This window comes from Schistocerca americana, chromosome 8 (genome assembly GCF_021461395.2).
Source record: "Schistocerca americana isolate TAMUIC-IGC-003095 chromosome 8, iqSchAmer2.1, whole genome shotgun sequence".
In the NCBI taxonomy this organism is placed as follows: Eukaryota; Metazoa; Arthropoda; class Insecta; order Orthoptera; family Acrididae; genus Schistocerca; species Schistocerca americana.
The window spans coordinates 276,169,412-276,188,238 of NC_060126.1; the positions used below are offsets into that span (position 1 = coordinate 276,169,412).

Genomic DNA, 18,827 nt, shown 5'->3' on the forward strand with positions numbered 1-18,827 from the left:
CGGCAGTTACTTTTCTCAGCCTTGTTCCCAAATGTTTGTGAACATGACCTACACATTTCTATTTTGCTAATAATGGCATCTCCATATGGCTTAGAGTTAACAACATTGTTGTATGCCATACTGCCATCATCACCCACATATTTGGTGTACCATACGCTTCTGTTTCTACGGAGCGATGAAATATTTGTTGTACTCCATGAACTTCCGTACCACCACTTGTTCCTCGAAAATTAGCCACACAGTTGTGTTCTTTATGTTCATTGACTTTACAACATTTGCAATATTTAGACGTTATCTCCACATCTAACACTTTACCGGTGTCTACACTCGTGGCAGTCACTACTCCATTCAGAGAAGTATGTCCTCTTTTCTGCCAACTTCCATAAAGTGCAACTGCAATATCTGAACGCTCATCATTTTCTTCACTGTTTCCCTAGCACCCAGTTTCACGCTTTCCTCACTGACCTCAAATACAGCTTTGTCTAATATTGCAGTCAGGTTTTCAAATTTATGTGGTGGTTGATGTAAATTCATCACTGAACAAAATGTTCTCACTGCATCCATGCCCTTGCCAATGGATCGTAACGCATAAACTAATCTAGTATTGATTTCATAAGGGCCACTTGCATTTGGTTTTGAAGAACTCGTAAATGAAATCACAGCTGTGCATTTCGTGCAAATTAAACCCAATGCAATTGGCAGGCCTTTTCTCTCACTGGCACTCTCACAAATTTTCACACTCTGTGACTCACCACACTGTCTACATTGTACAATTTAGAAATTATATCTGATAATATTCTCAGATTTTTAATAATGTTACTGCACCACTTGTCACTTACAGTAAATTTGTTGTAACGCTCTTGAAATGCTGAGAGCTTCTTTGATGATGCACTTGGTGAAGAATTTCAGCTAGAAACATCATTGCCAGGCTACATAACCTCGTGTACAGAAAGCTTTCTAAACTTGTTTCCTCTAAATTGTTGTTTCTTGAAAGTGCCTTTACGTTTTGTCACATTCAATAAACACAACAAAACACACGTAACCTAGCACTGCAAACGTAAGTATAATAACTACTCGCAATCACACTTGAACAAAACTAACTGCGTGTTTGAAAGCGTGTTGTTTACAAACAGCAGAAACAAAAGGATAGCGACCGTTGCTTTCCAAGGATAGCCAACACACACTGGACTAAAAAAAAAATCCTTAATGTTCAGTGTAGGGGATATAAAGATCTGAAACATATGCAGAAAAGTGGGTGTGGCATATAAACACATGTGGTAGCAAAATGCTCTTTAAGTGCTCGAAAAAAAAAAAAAATTTTTTTTTCAGCAAAATCCTTTTCAGAGTACTTAAATAAAACCTTAATTTATCGAAATATGAAGAAGACCGAAAATCAGATTATTTTTTTTTTTTTGTTTCTTCTCCAACCTGAACCACAGTGTCATCCCCTTAAGTTTGTCTGGCCTGAGTGCCCGTAAATAGCGGCTGTGTGTGCATGTGCGTGCGCCCCCTTTTCTGATGAAGGGTTGGGCCAAAGGTTGATGGGTAACAGTCCTTTTGTTGTGCCTGTCTGCACATCGTGTCATCTTTATGGTGATTAGCACTCTATCCTTTCCATATTAGTTGACATACAGTGTAAGGGTTAGTGAGGAAGTGTCATTGTTCTCAAAGTGGAGGATAATTGTTAAATTTTGTGCTTCATTAATTTCCAGAAAATGAATGTGAATATTGAGGTTTTGAAACTGTTTCAAGAAATGTGTATTTGTAAGTGTTTGCTGTGCAGGATGTTGCAGATAAAACTGGACCAGCCAGTATCAGATCCTGCATCACCTCGAGAAATAAGCAACGGTGATCCAGCTGCAAATCTGAGCACCCATATACAAACTCTACGTAGTGAAGTGGCAAGACTGCGGAATCAGCTGGCCATAGCACAGCAGGAGAGTGAGTACACTATGCTTAATTTATTTATAATATTTATGTATGTGGCTACATGGAGTTTTGATAAAGCAGTGAAGAGCTGTGGGAGACATTAGCTGTGTAGTTGGAGCAGTGAGGGGCTAGAAAGCATCCTGATGAAGTTCAAAGTATATACATGATCAAATGGGGGGATACGTGGATATAGGGAGCAGATAGTGGAAGCCCCAACTATGCTGCTGCCCTAGAATATTCTCTTGACAAGTACTACCTTATGTCACTTGAGTGTCAAAAAAAGTGTGTGCATTGTATTTCGCTTCTAGAAAAGACCATCCTTTGCAGCCTTTCCCACACATTAAAGTTTTCAGTAGTGGGTCAGTGCCTCCTGAACCCTCATGTTGTGATGTCTGGGATCCAGCCCATGCGGCGATTGATCTTCTTTTCCATACTCCTTCTTTGATAGGTTTTTAAGCAGTTTAAGTGAACTTCTTGAGTAATTGATACAGGAGTAGCATGTTGAGTAGCAATTGTAATATTACTTTGCCTACCGTTTTCATTGTTGAGCTACTGGTGTAGTTAAAATTTTGTTTGGCTTGTGTATATTGTGATCTTATTGTGGAGTGATTGAAATGGATTCTTTTTTACTCAGAGGAAAACAGACTGATAAATATACATTTAACAATGTTCCGTTTTCACATACACAAAAAACTGTGCTTGTCAGTGGGAGTTACGTTGTGTTAAATGGTTGTTGCACGAGGCATCTTGGAAAACTGTAAGTTACGTGCACATTAGTAGCTGCTGCTCATTGGCTGTCATCATCATCATCATCATCATCATCATCATCATAATAATCATCTGAAATTACATTCTCCAGTAAGACAATTGTTCCCCTGGAGAACAACCTTTCAAAATAGATCAGTTTGGAAGTTACAAAAACGATGTTCATGATGATGGAGATGTTCATGTCTTCATTGATAGAACATACCATTTCCGTGAGTCACTGAATTTCTTGCTTCATGTCTTCCATAAGTCGTCAGTCTGGTAGTTTTTTAATCATTAGTTTGTGTCTGTCAGTTGTCCATTGATATTAATATTGGCAATGATTCCAAACACTTTAATTTTTTGTCTTTATAGTGTTAAATTTTTTACACAGACACCGAAAAAATGCAGCGGTATGTAAATGAAGAAAAGAGCATCCGTGAGGAGAACCTAAGACTACAGCGGAAGCTGCAGTTGGAAGTGGAGAGGAGAGAAGCGTTATGTCGGCATCTTTCAGAATCGGAGAGCAGGTATAGCAAATTCTATTTCCAGTTTTTCTATAATTCACAGTTTTTGTAATGTTCATAGTCTTTCCTTCTGTTTCTGTGAGATTAGATATTATTCCTGTGTGAGAAACAGTTGTTCAGAATGAACCTCCTGAATTTCCAGGATTTGCTTTGGTATACAGCATATACACTTTTGAAGTATTTCTGACGCAGTGCTAGTTGGTGGTTCAGTTCTGTGTTTTCTGACTTCTTCCACAAGATAAGGAATACTTATTATTTGTACACTAACTTGGACATGAACTCTTGTTCTTTAGCAGTTAAATTGGGGACTAGGTAGTTACTGCACTGAAATGTTTAGCAGCACAGTGAAATAAAAAAAAAATATGCATGTGACTCCAATTCATAGTGACATGGGTGTGTTTTTCACTCAGTACGAAGGTATCCATAAAACTTCAGCATACATCTTGTAATGTTCTATAGATGCAGTATCAGAAGTAACACCAACCAAGTTTTCTTCTGCTTCCACATGAAGGGGTTCACAATAACACTGGATGAAGTATAGAATGATACAAAGTTTCATAACAATAGAATATACCAATATACAGTCTCATACGTGAGCATACTTACTTATAAGTAAGTAAACATAAGATAGACCGAAGGCACAGCGTGCCGGGCTTATGTTGGGTCACTGCATACGGTACATCACTTGCTGTACCATCTGTCCAGGTTGCAAGATGACTTCTCTAGCCTGACCATGGAGGCACTTGTACTGTGCGCTGTTTGATTTTTGTGACCTTGCATTATAGGGTTGCAACACTCCTGTGGAGATGTTCATGTCTTCATTGGTAGGCAATGACAGCTGTAGCAGCTATGGTGCTGGGACAGGAGAATACGATCTGAAATGGCATGGGCATGGACATGTGCAGCACCCACTCCCCTGCGAGAGGCCTTAGGGGAGCACAGATGGTGATGGTGCTGTATGCATGTGCACATCTGGGTAGGCACTAAGTGATGGAGGCAGCAGAGATGGCATGGCAGTGTCAGGGTCTACAGACAAGGAGGCAGCCCGCCACTAGCTACTCGGCAGCCGATGGTGATGGCATCCAGAGTGAAGAGTGCGCAGGAACCGGAGGAGATGTGGATTTCACTGCAGGGGCCGGCACAGATGGTCAAGGTGGCCACAGGGGCAGAGGGCCAAAAGTAATTAAAGGACAGAGCTGCAAAACCATCATGAACACACTCTCAGGGGCACTGGGAAGGGGGGGGGGGGCTCATGGGGAAGAGAGGCCCATGATGATGTTTGATTGGTGGCGCACTGTGAGAAGGCTATCACAATGCTCACACTAAGCCAGAACGGGCGTCGGCGGGCCAAGTATTTTGTACGAGAAACACTCCAGTGGTCCAAGTGGAGAAAGTGTGTGATGTCCCACCCCAGTACGGATGGGATCACAACCCTGGGTGCTGACTCGTCAGTAGCCAACACTAACACACCATCAAGAATGGAGAGGCAGTGGCAGAGCGCATAATAGTTACACAAAGAGTCTGATACTTAGTCTCGTGGTTTACCTGGCTTGGGTAGCCGTGGTCTACAAATTGAACACTGTGACATAAGACAGGATCAGCTGTGACAGCCACCGAAATCTGAGAAATGCTAATGAGAAAACCATGGTGTTTGGGCTTCGGTGTCGTAATTGGAAATGCAGCACTTCATCCTGATCAGATGTTGGATCAGTGTCAGTTGGCAGTCGAGTAAAAGCATCTGCATTAGTATGCTGCACTGTGGGTCTGAAATGAATCTAATAGTTATAGCATGACAAAAACACAGGCAATCATTGCAGACAATGGACTGCTTCGTCCAGTAAGGACGCTGAAAGAATGAAAAGAGAAACCGAAGGTTTATCTGCAGCCATACTCTGCAAAGTACTGCAAGTCACATGGCAGAGGGTACTTCTCATTGTAACAGTTATTAGGGTATATGGAATGTGAGAAGAATGATTGTTTGAATGCCTCTGTGTTTGTGCTCTAATTAAACTGGTCTTGTCCTCATGATCCCTATGTGAGTGGACATCCTCGGGATAGTTTACATCTCTCTTAAAGAGTCTGCCAGTTCAATTTCTTCAGCATCTCTGTAACACTTCCCCATGGGTCAAACATGTGACTGTTTGTGTTGCCGTTCTCTGTATGTGATCAATATCCCTTGTTAGTCCTATCTGGTATGGGTCCCACATACTTGAGGATTATTCTAGAATGAGTTGCATGAGTGATACGTAAACACTGTCCTTTATAAACTGATTGCACTTCCCCCATGTTCCACCAGTAAACTGAAGAAACAGGCTTTAACCGCATTTGAGCCTATGTGATCATTCCACTTCATAACCTTACAGAGTGTTACACCGAGGTATTGGAATGAGATGCCCAATTCCATCAGTGACTCATTGATATTATAGTCATAGGACACTATGGTGGTTTGTGTGTGTGTGTGTGTGTGTGTGTGTGTGTGTGTGTGTGTGTGTGTGTGTGTGTGAAGTGCAAAGTTTTACATTTCTAAACATTAAAGCAAGTTGTCAGTCTTTGCATCACTTTGAAATCTCACAAAGATCTGACTATTTATGCAGCCTTTTTCAGTCTGCATCATCTGCAAAAAGTTCGAGGTTATTAATAATATTGTTCCCGAGATCATTATTATACAACACATATTTCCCTGGGATACACCCGAAGTTACTTCATCTGACGATGACTCTCCTTCCAAGATAACTTGCTGTGTCCTCCCTATCAAAATGTCCTCAATCCAGTCTCAAATTTCACTTGATACCCCATATGATCCAACTTTTGACAAAGATGCAATACTGATCAAATGCTTTGCAGAAATCAAGAAACACTGCATCTACCTGACTGTCTTGATCAAAAACTTTCAGTATATCACGTGAGAAAAGGGCGATTTCGACCTGGTTTCACATGATCAATGTTATCGAATTCCATGCCGGTTAGCATGGAGGTGGTCATTCTATTCAAGATACTGCATTGTGCTTGAGTTTGGAATATATTCTAAGATTCTGCAACAAATTGATGTGAAAGATATTGGACGGTAGTTTTGATGATCATTTCTTCTACCCTTCTTGTAGACAGGCATTACCTCTGCTTTCTTCCAACTATTGGGCACAGTTTTATGTTTGAGGAGGGATCTATGATAGGCTATACTTAGAAGAGGAGTGACTCAATCCCAAATTCAATATAGAATCTGAAGGATTCCATCAGGCTCTGGAGCTTTGTTCAATTTCAACTATTTCAGCCATTTCTCAACAGGGTCAATCCATTCCAAGTGGTTCAAGAAAAAAAATAATTGGTTGCTTGACCATCCCAGAAAAATTTTATATTTGCTGGGTGAATTCCCCAATGCTTAGTGGTCACAAAATATTTTTTAAACAAATTTATTGTTTATTATTTTCAAATGGCGGCCACATTTGTCCCAGGCTGCACGCGTTTCTTTCGTATTTGCAAGCATCTACATTTTTTACAATTATTCAGTAGTGTATTGTCCTAAGCTTTTCAGATAAAATGCATTTAATTCAACACACTCTGAGCTACAAATTAACATCATCACTTAGCTGAATGTATCCTTTAATATATTTTTAATAGTTCAAAGTTATCAGCCATAAATTTAAAAAACTCAATTTTTGTACAGTAGTTTTCCAAAGAAAAATTAATTTCTAAGCTTTAATATTTTTTATGGTATTACACTGTATAGTTTAGTTACTTTTTATAGAGTATCAATGGTGAGCAGCTTACACTTAAGAAATACACCATTTTGAAAAATTTATTTTTTTAATTTTTCCATTTTGTGGCCTGCAATATCTTTATTTGGGGGACTAGATAAAAATCAGAAAATTTCATAGTTAATAGACCTTTATGATATCAAACTTCAGTATAAATTTCAACTTTGAGATTCAATTGGAAGTTATGGAAAAAAATTACAAACATGTGGGAAAAATATGTTTTTTAACATCTGCAATATCTAGGCTTATGGAATAAAATATATCAGTTACAGTATCATATCTATGATTACCTTTTTTATTGAAAATAAGCCTACTAATTACATTATATTGTTCTCTTGTTATTTGTTTTTAGTATATCGCTCATTGAACATTTGAGAAATTTTTTCACTCAGTTTGGGTGTTAAATTATAAGTTCACCCAGTCACAGTACTAAATTCCATGAGACAGCTTCCTTAGTAAATTTTTAAGTGGCATCCAAACTTAATCCTTCTCAATTGTTTTGAAAGATGTCCTTGGTCCTGGAGGGTGATAAAATACAATATGTACATCTTGGTTTTGACAGTCAATATTATCAACTTCGCCAATCCACCACTGTTCATCGTAAACACAAGCCACTATGTCTTTATTTTGAAGAACCAGTTGTAAAAGTTTTCCACACTGATGAAGTTCACTATCAGGCGAAGTTGATGTGATCTTACACTTCAGTAAGTTCTATGAATGGGGTACAAAACAATGAAAAGATAGTGCCTTTAATCTTCAGACAAGTGGTGTACCTCTTTTTTCCCCCAAGACACTGTCATAGACTTCTAGTGTTTCCTCGCACTGTACAAAAACATAGGTAATTCTTTTGATATGTTTTTTTACAGAATTCAAACATTACTTGAGGTGTTATGATATGATTGTCATCGGTCCGCTGCAGACTTGCTTTTGTGACAGCTCGCTTTGTTGTACCCCCAACACCATCACAAGCATTCTTCCCATGGCATGAAGCAAAAAAGTGCCATTCTACATCAAACCCAAAATCTTCTTTATGAAAGGAGATGTTAATAACTTTTTTTGTTCTTATATTGACTTGCTGCCCCATCCGAAAAGTAAATCAGTTTTTTTTATAGAAGGGTGGTGCTGTTCGATGTAGTTTGTTAATTTTAGTTGAAAAATGTGCACTGCTGTAGTGTTGTGTTCAAGGTAGTCACTTACGACACAAAAGCTGTGGCTCATTAGTTTATTTTCGTCTTTATAGTAGAATACAAATGGATGAACTGTGGCCTGTTTGTTTACCCAGTGGTGCCCTTGTACTTCATCTTGAACAACAAAGGAATAATTTTCCAAAAAGTCAGCAAGAACTAAGCATTCATCAGCTGCCAAGATTTGCTTTTTGTCTTTCTAAAATTTGCTTTGATCTTTAGCAATAAAATGATGCATTTTCAGATTTTCATGGTTAGCCACCAACACTTCAAAAAACTCTTCTCATGATATTATGACTGTCACCATTTCAGTTCTGTCTTGTCACCCATTGTTTGTATTTTATATTGTCAGGCATCAAATTGTCGTCTTTGGATTCTTCAAACATGTCAAGTAAGGCTTGTTTGCCTGGACAATCTTCACATTTTCCCTTGATTATACAATTGTAACTGTCAGTATTGCATACCATAACTTCCTAAAGGTCTTTATAGTAAACTCTAAGATTGGCCCCATCTATCATCAACTTCACGTTCTGATGATACAAACACAAATGTTATGGGTGCCAGATGCCCCTGCAACAATACACCAATATTGGTCTCAACTTGCAAAACTTTGATCTTCCAGTTTTAATGTCAGGATTTTCTTTTTTTAAATTCAGTGAATAGTTCATATTACTTATGATTGTGTTTTCATCTACCAAATTAGATGCACTTTTCTTTTGTAATGCTGGTAAAATTCCCTGTTCTTTTACTAATTGCCTTGTTAACTTAACAATACATTCTGACATATTAAATTCTTCACTAACTTTTGCTCAACTCCAAGAATTCGGCAGTAAACTGATAATCTTAATTTTATTCTCTTTGTTTGAAGTACTGCATTTAGTTTTTAGTTTTCCTATCAAATCATCATATTTGGTTGGTGAAGTTTTAGAACTTCCATCTGTTTTAGTACAAATTGTATTTTGAACTGAAACTTCCAAATTCTTTTTGACTGTAGATGTCATTTTCTCAATTTTTGTATTAAAGGTACTTGGTCTTTTATCTTGACTTAGTTTTATAATTTTACTAGCAGGTGATATACTCAGGATTTCACAAGCTGTATCTACTTTTTTAATGGTTGCTGATAAGTCACAAAATTCTGTATCTGAGGTTTCACTATCCTCTCTCTTGTGAATTACAAATATCTTAGAATAACACGTTGGACACAATGATTTTCCTGGTATGAGATTGACAATAGGGCTTTTATTTTTAGAATAGTGATCAAATGTTATTTCTCGCAGACCTTTTGTTATAGGTGTTTTATGTTTCTGAAAAGGGTCCATGCAAGACTGACCAAAAAGGTGATGAATTTTTTTTAAGTATTTCATTTCATGGTACTTGCATGTTGATTTGACCTCTGGGCCGACTTGTAAGTAAAACAACACTTTCTCTTCTGCACTGTAATCTTCGATTAAAGTAATGTCTTTAGGGTACACTCCATACACACTTTTATGACGTGCTTCATTAATAACAACACCAACAGAACACTGAGACACCATTTTTCAACTGCACACTTCAAGAACTTTAAGCTAAATAAGTGTGAGTAGACAATTGTTTGCATAAGGGGGAAGACAACAATCAGACTTGTATAGGCTTGCAGATGTAATTGTTAGCCTGCTGGTACAATTACCGCAGCATTGTTTCGACAAATAATCAGTAGCTAGTGTAATGTGGTGTGTTACATTATGCAATTGGTATAATTTATTTGATTAGCCTACCAGATATCGCAGATGTTAAACGTATTTTTGACTCGTGTTTGTAATCTTTTTTTCATAACTCAAAGTTGCAATTATACTGAAGTTTGATATCATAAAGGTCTATTAACTGTGAAGTTTCTGATTTTTATCTGGTCCCCCAACAAAGATACTACAGGCCACAAAATGGAAAAATTAAAAAAATCAATTTTTTAAAATAGTGTATTTTCTAAAGTGTAAGCTGCTCACCATTGATACTCTATAAACAGTAACTAAACTATACAGTGTAATACCAGAAAAATATTAAAGCTTAGAATTTTTTTTTTTTTTTTTTTTTTTTTTTTTTTTTTTTTTTTTTTTTTTTTTTTTTTTTGTGGCTGATAACTTTCAAATATTAAAAATATATTAAAGAATACGTTCAGCTAAGTGGTGGTGATGATAATTTGTAGCCCAGAGTGTGTTGAACTAAATGCATTTTATCTGAAAGGCTTAATACAATCCACTACTAAATAATTCTAAAAAATGTAGATGCTTGCAAATACGAAAAATCGCATGAGGCCTGGAATAAATATGGCTGCCATTTGAAAATAATAAACAATAAAATTTTTTAAAAAATATATTTGTGACTACTAAAAATTGGGGAATTCACCCAGCAAATAATGAAATTTTTCTGAGATGGTCAAGCAATTTTTTTTCTTGGACCAGTTGGTATGGACTGACCCAACATGGCTGACACTACTACTTACTTCACTCATCTTTTCAGTGGTACAAAGATTAAATTGGGGCAATACTGTTGGGTTTTGCTCTGTAAAGTTATATTTGAAAACGGAATTAAGTATTTCAGCTTTTACTTTGCTACCCTCAATTTCAGTTCCTGTCTCATTCGATAGGGTCTGGACGCTAACTTATGGTGCCACTAACAGCCTTTATACCCACCTACGGGTTCATGGGTTACAATAGGCCCAAGGTTTTCCTGCCTGTCGTAAGATGCAACTAAAAGGGGTCTCCCACTTTTCAGCCCAATAAGTTCAGGTCCCATTTTATGGTTTGACTTCCCACTTTCCAGATTCTACAGAAGTGTGGGCCATTTGGGGAAGGACGTCTTGTATTGTGCACCAGTTATCCACAGTGCTGTTAGGTTAGATCTCTTGCACCTCTTATTGTCATGGCTATGCATCTCCACCTGCAACTCAACTATTTTGGTGAGGGTACCTTCTGGGGTACGTCTTCTTTTTCCGTTGTTTGCTGTCCTCTTTCGCCTCCATGACACTACTGGATTTCTCCGCACTCAATATCCAGCATGTTTGCCAGTCCGTTGTGGTGGGGCCACCATGTACCCATTTGGTGGTAGCCCGCTGACAACACAGGGCTCGCACTGCTGATGTCAGAGCTGCAAACTGCCCACGTACGCCAAGGAGTAGATGCCCATCTTCGTGGGGCATCAGGACTCACTGCAACAGCTATCATGCCAGGTGGTCTTTGCTATGGCTGGCGTGCCAGGTGGCCTTTGCTATGGCTGGGTGGTGCCTGTTGGAGAAACTCTTGATGGGAGGGGGTGGTATCAGGGCGGATGACCTGCAACAAAGTCATCTTTCGCTTGGGACCGAATTACCCGAGCAGCCTCTGAGAAAGGGAAGGGTGATTACATTGCTGACAAATATGACTCTAAATCATTTCCCTCCATAGCAACACCATGGGAGGAACATAGGGCTATAGAGTGAAGAGAGTCATATTCACCTTGTTATTTAGTGTGCAACAGAACTCGTGGGAACTCCTTTGAGATATGAAGCCTCTGTGTTTTTTTTTTTTTTTTTTTTTTTTTTAGCATCTGGAGGACAAGTTTGGGGAAGTGGCAGTGCTGCCCCGAATGCACAATGGGTCGGTTTTGATTCAGTTGACATCTCCATCCATGTCCCAGGCATTACTCATCTGTGACGAGTAGGATGATAGTCCTATTTTGGTCACTCCCCATAAAAGCCTCAACATGGACCAAGAAATTTTTTCATCGCGACCTCCTGTTGCAGTCCAATGATGAGCTACGTGCCAGTTTGGAATGACAGGCCTTCACTTCATCCGTTATCAAGGAGACAACGAATGTATGGCAGTCATCGATTCAAGCTACTCACAGGGACTCCATTGGCCTTTGCTGGCTCCACATCCGCCATATTTGGCTAATACGTGGTCATTTCCTCCATCGCGAGGATTCACCTGGGTGTTGCTGTGGCTCCCACATGACTGTCGTCAACATCTTGTTTGAATAACGTATTTTAGCCACTTTGTGGCAGTCTTTGAACCTATCCTGCATCTGGTGTTGGGTAACAATGTCTCAATGGCTAGTGGGGTTATACGTTTTATTCGTAAGGGGGGGGGGGTTTACTGCACAATCTAAGGGTGGGAGCCTGGCCTTCTCTCCCAGACCTCCATCTCCCTCCCCCCCCCCCCCCCTCCCTCTCTGTTTTTTCTGTTCCTCACTCTTTCTTTGCCATTTGTTTGCCTTGGTGTTCTTCTTGTCCCTGTATGTGTTCATCTTGCCTTCTCTTTTAGGCTGGAAATTTTAGTGTGTTGCAGAGTGGCTGGCTCATCCTTTTTTATTGTTGTGATCAGCCAGCCTTGGCCACCTGCTATAGTATTTTAATACCTTCCACTACTTTTCTTTTTAGTGTATGTTTTTCCCCTTTTGGTTAGCTTCTTCAGTTTTTCCGTTCCAGGTGGTTCCTCTTAGTTTTCCGTTCTTTTTCTTTCCCCTACTCCTTTTGGGAATTGGTCAAAACTTAAGCTTTGTCTGCATGAGGAAAAAGGGACTGATGACTCTGTAGTTTGGCCCCTTTATACCCTACATCAACCAACCAACAGCCTTTACATAAAACCAGAATTTTTTGGGTTCTGTGAAAGATTACTTGACAATATTCTGCTAGGGTAGTCACTGAAGGCTTCGCGCATTGCCTTCTCGACAGCCAAACACATTTCATTTAGCATCTGTCTGTGGTCATATTCTTTGTTTTACATTTGTTATACAGTAGTCTCCATTTCTTTTTGAAGTGTCTTTACAGTGCCTGTGTACTGTGGAGGGTACCTACCATTATGAATTGTTCTGCTGAGTACATTGAGGATGACATGAAAATTATTGAACTATATGGAAAAAACGTAAACTGGTTACAAACTATGGTGTGCACACACTTTATTCAACATGTAAATGTCACTACAGATATTCAGATTTACGTTATGACAGGTTCGATGTGCCTGCCATCATTGGCGATGATGTGGCGCAGATGAATGGCATATACCTTGTCCTTAATGTAGCCCCACAGAAAGGAATAGCCTGTGTTCAGATCTGGAGAATATGCCAGCCAATTGAGGCCCATGCTAGTGGTCTCTGGGGTCACCAGACCCAGAATATGGTCCCCAAAGTTCTCCTCCAGGACATCAAACACTCTCCTGCTTCGATGGGGTCGAGTTCCATCTCAGATGAGCCATATCTTGTCGAAATCAGGGTCACTTTGGATAATGGGGTTGAAATCATCTTCCAAAACCTTCATGTACTGATTGGTAGTCGCCGTTTCATCAAGGAATATTGCACAGACTATTCCGTGGCTGAACATCGCACACCACACTGTCACCCATTGTTTGCTAATTGACGAACCCATCAAGATGAAAGTGGGCTTCTTCGCTAAACCAAACTATACAATTCCCATCATGTCCTGCGGCCAACTGTGCAGTTTGAATGTCCTAAATTAAACCGTTCAGAAGTTAAAACAATTTGGTTTCATATAATTCAGTAATTGTTACCTTGTATGTACCCGAACATTGTCTACTATTCTTTTAAACTTGAACCATAGTTCTTCTATATGCTCCTGCCATGTGTTGAAAGTTTAAAGTTCCTCATTGAGATTTTGACACTTCTCATTTTTTTTTTTGTCTAGTTTACTGAACGTGTACATCTTTCGCTTGTTTCAGTTGTCCTTTGTACTTCGTTAATCATTGTTGCCACAACCAAGTCATGGTCATTGATACCAGTTTCATTGTGGACATCCCAAAAAGAACAGGTCTGTTTGTTGCAACTAGGTCCTATATATTTCCATCCTTAGTGGGGTTCCGAACTATGTATTCTGTGTAGCTTTCAGAGAATGCATTTAGTAATGTTTCACAAGATGCCTTATCACACCAACAACTAAGAAAACTGTAATTATCCCAATTAATTGTTGAGTGATTAAAGTCTCCACCTAATTTTACAGTATGATTTGGGAACTACATACACGTGAACAGAGGTTTTCAGTAAAGTTTTTGATTACATGAGACAAGTCTGGTGGACAATAGAAGGATCCCCTTATTATTTTGCCCACTGCTGCTACTGAGTTTAGCCCACTCAATCTCACATGTAGCCTCAATTTCTGTCTCAGTGGATTTGAGTTTCTTACCTGCTGTGACAAATATAACCACCTCTACTCCTCATTAGCCTGTCCTTTCAATATTCACTTAAATTTTTTGCATTAATCTCCCTAGTATCAGTTTCAGGTTTCAACCAACTTTCTGTACTTAGTTTTGTGTGTGCTTCACTGCTGTTCAGGAGCACTTCAAACTTTGACGCTTTGTTGTGAATGCCTCGACAATGAACGGTTAGGATTTTAATGATTTCATCTGTGGGAGGCATTTCTTTCGTCTTACATTGATACCTCTGGGTTTCCTACAGCTGTCAATATCTGGATTGGATGGAGAATTACCTAACCTAAGAAATCCACGTGTGTAACCCACATGCAGCCAGCTACTTGGGCAGCAGCCTTTGATGTGTCGTGCACACCGACCAATTTAGGGGTGCCCTACAGCTCTCAACCCAGTGGCACAAGTCCAGGAAACTTCAGTCTAGCTTGTCACAGAACTTTCAAAATTTCTCGTTGTTTCCCCAAAACATGAAATAAGTTCCACTGACTCGGTTTCAGTGAGAGACAGCACCTTGAACTTGATGCTTAGGAGGTCAGTGTAACACCCTGAGTCTTCCCTGGTCTCTATCTGCATTGCACAGGACACCTAAATCTACCATTGAAACACTGCTTACAGCCAAGTGATTGGTAATGACAGATAACCGAGCGAGGTGGCGCAGTGGTTAGCACACTGGACTCACATTCGGAAGGACGACGGTTCAATCCCGTCTCCAGCCATCCTGATTTAGGTTTTCCGTGATTTCCCTAAATCGTTTCAGGCAAATGCCAGGATGGTTCCTTTGAAAGGGCACGGCCGATTTCCTTCCCCATCCTTCCCTAACCCGAGCTTGCGCTCCGTCTCTAATGACCTCGTTGTCGACGGGACGTTAAACACCAACCTAACCTAACCTAATGACAGATCCCTACTTTCTGCAGAGGAGACTGATCCACAAGAGTGGATAATACTGAGATATTTTAGGTACTGGTACCACAGACACGTGACTCTCAGCTCTTCCAATACACCTCTTTATCAGCAATCATATGAAACTTAGAAGTATCTATGAAAACATGAAATGTTTTGAGCACTTACACAATAGCAAGGGTTCTTCTCTCTGCACTGGTGCTTCTGATTTAGTTTCGGAAGTGTACACTGTAGTGTGTTCAAAACTGTCCACATATTTGTGTTTGAAAATGGTCCAAAGGCCATACTAGGAGGCAGCTGTGGCTGAAACAAGGTTTTTGCCAGGTTGGAAGATAAGCAAGCAAGGCCTTAATAAAGTAAAAACACCCTCACAGTGAGGAAACCAGTGAAAAGGAACATCTTTATGTAAGAGAGTGTGAAGTGAATGGGCCATTGTCTACACCAGGAAGAAATTTATGGTCGTAAGCAGTTGTTCTGCAAGAGGCTTGCAACTCTTTGACTTTTCTAGGATGCGGCAAAGCTTTAATGGCATCGATGTACTGGTGTAGAAGCTTGATGCCAGCATGTGAGACTTCAAAACCAAAATAGAGGATAGGGGGCTGAAATAATTGTGATTTGTCAGAGTTACATGTCAGACCGGCGGCCTGTCGAGTCATGAACAATGCGTGAAGGTTCCACAAATGTTCATCTATTGAGGAACCTGAGACCACAGTATCATCCAGGCTGTTAATGTACCCAGCACTGAAGCCGTGAGCTGCTTCAAAAATTGTTGGAAGAGGGCAGGGGCACTAGCTGAGTCACATGGCAGGTGCTGGTATTAATATAAACAGAAGGGAGTATTCACTATGAGGACAAGTTTGGGATCATCATCCAGAGGCAGTTGTAAGTAGGCTTTAGCCACAGTTCACAAATAAAACCACAATATAGGTATGACCCAAGTGGATCTCCGCACTAGACACAACAATAACTGAAGCTTGAGTGAACAGTATAAAAACTGTTAGTGACGGCGAACATGCATCCGCTGGACTCTATACGACTAGAATGCTCAAAATTCACAAGGAAGCTAACAATGAATAGCATCTATCTGAAAAATAATTTTTTTTTTTTAAGAAATAGAGCTTATACTTACTTAAGTTGCTACACACATGCAAGATGCATCTGGGTTTTGAGCTTATTTGAAGGGAAAAGTGCGTCTTACATACGAGCAAATTAATTTTTGGTACATGCCATCATTTGTGGTGTACACTAAAAAGACCACACAGCAGTACTGTAGGTTGCTGCTAGAGGAGCCAAAAGAAAATGAATAAGCCTGGTACTGAAGTTGATATGGATTGTGGCATTTTGTTTTGGCTCCTCTATTTGGTATGGTATGGTGCTGTGGTGTGGGGATTTTAATTTGTACTGGAATTGAGTTGCAGACATGTAGCCACAAGCAAAATGAATTACGTAACTTCTTTAAAGTGATGATAAAAACATTGTTGCTTGTATGTTGCAGTGTTGTAGCTGAGCATTTCAGTCTCTCTCTTTCCTGTGAATCTTTTCTACTGATTTAGCAGTAAATCTAGTGTTGCTATTAGTAAAAATACAATTTTTGAATATTTCTGTTTGGTTTGAGGTTCATGCAGAACATGTTACAAAATCTGGATATGTTATTTCGTCTCATTTTTTACTGTTTCTGTGTTTTTCCTTTCAGAGAAGAAACTTTCATTAGTGGGTTCATTGTTTATTTCCATGTAGAAAAAATTAGTACAAATGCAAATAAACACGTACTCAACCAGAATGGGTAAAATGTAAAACTTTTTGAACTAGAATGTCTTTTTCTCTGAAGATAGGGAATAGTACAGAGAAGAAATATAGAAAGTTTGGGATTTTGATTAAGCATGAAGGCAGTCACAAAAGATAAAATTTCAAAGCAATGTGTGAACATTTTTCCCATACTAATATGCTGGTACTCCAGGTGTGTGTGTGTGTGTGTGTGTGTGTGTGTGTGTGTGTGTGTGTGTGTGTGTCGGCTCGGCTCGGCTCGATGGGGATGGTTTTTAAAGTCTGGTTGACACAAGTTGGCCTCCGTCGATCGCGACAACTCCGATCTGTAACTGTTAAAACAAACTTCTCACTTTGTTTGGTTAGTTTCAGATACTATCTCCCTTTAACAGATATCTGCTTACTGATAGAGCAGCACGCCGAAATGTATAAGCGGCTCTCGCTTATAATTGAAGCAATAGTGTTCGAAGGATGTCTGTCTTCTTTACTGCTACACACAGTGACTGCACCACTTGGTACCGCAACAACTCCCTTTATCTGAAATTTGCAAATGAATGTTCAAACTTAGATAATATGATATCCTGAATTATAAGTTCTACCATTCAAACCGATGTCACATTATAGCCCTACAAGGATGTTGATTTGGGAAGTATTATAGTGTCATTAATGCGGCGCTACGGTGCTAATTCAACAACTCCTACGTCATAAATCCGGAGATAATGTGTTCTCTAAATAAAGTACTGAAAGCGTCATAATAAAATGTTCAATTACTGTTCACTGTTAATAATGTCACTCAATCACCTTAAGCTTCAACCTTCTATCAAGAAAATAATTATTTCACAGTTACACAATAAAGTTCAATTAAATGATGTAGACGACACAAAGTATTAAAGTTATAACTGAGTTTATTGGAACTTCTGAGTTATCTAACCACTGCACTAGAAAGCACACCGATCTTCAATTCAAGGAATTGAAGCTACGATTTACATCAGCAATTCTGACATTGACTACAGCTTCCAACAACACAGCATACCTGTGAATTCTTCATGATTGTGTGTATATGTTTCCTACTCGAGTCTATTTGTAGACTTTGTCGACATTTGGTATATTGTTGTGTCGCTCAATGTTCGTGGTGATCACAGATCATGACGACCAAGTCCCAGAATTGATTAAGTATCAGAAGAGTTAGTTTTCCCTCAGGTATAATATCTTTTCTGTTGTGTGGCAAAACTGTAAATGTTCTACTTTTCTTCAGAACTTTGACTAATACTTGAAAAAACTTTAAAATTCCAGATCGGTCTGAAACAATCTAGTATCGGTCAGTAAGCGTGCTTCTATCAAAGTGTATACAAGAGAGCAAATTAACATCTCCATTGAAGTTTTTAATTGCAGTCGCAGTGAACTTGCAGCTCGGTGCGGCTACAACTCTTTTCTTGGATAAATGTTATCTCTGATCTCTTTATTTTGCCTGGGGTTTAATCTTCGTAAAGAATATATTTTGAATTCTTTGTTTAGAGTTTCATGCTTCGTAGATTAAGTGATCATCTGATAATCTTTCATTTAGTTCCTTCTGTGGAATAGATGTTTGTTCCCTAGAATTTCTGTTGGTCAAACTTTCAATAGTGTTAATATTTTGTTGCCAGTAGATACTGTCAAGGTTAGGATGACTAATTTTTATATCTTTTGCTGTCAAAAGGGATGTCATTAGGGGCTCTATATTTGGCATGTTATACCGGTTGCTAAAGCATTGCTTTTGTGAAAATATGAAGTCGTACTGTGATATGTACCCCATTTGAAATTCTCCTTCCTTCCCTACCCAGTTACTAGGTTTGTAAAGTGACTTAGTAGTTTGAGGGTAGA

At 39.2% G+C, this 18,827-nt stretch overlaps 1 protein-coding gene across 3 annotated transcripts in view; it reads left to right on the forward strand.

Moving 5' to 3' along the window:
- LOC124545018 (coiled-coil domain-containing protein 6) overlaps nt 1-18,827 on the forward strand; it is a 61,106-nt gene that overhangs the window by 9,446 nt on the left and 32,833 nt on the right. For all 3 annotated transcript variants that reach the window (XM_047123797.1, XM_047123796.1, XM_047123795.1), the window contains exons 5-6: nt 1,784-1,941; nt 3,068-3,203. In XM_047123797.1, coding sequence (XP_046979753.1) covers nt 1,784-1,941; nt 3,068-3,203 — 294 coding nt within the window. The remainder of the gene's footprint in view (nt 1-1,783; nt 1,942-3,067; nt 3,204-18,827) is intronic.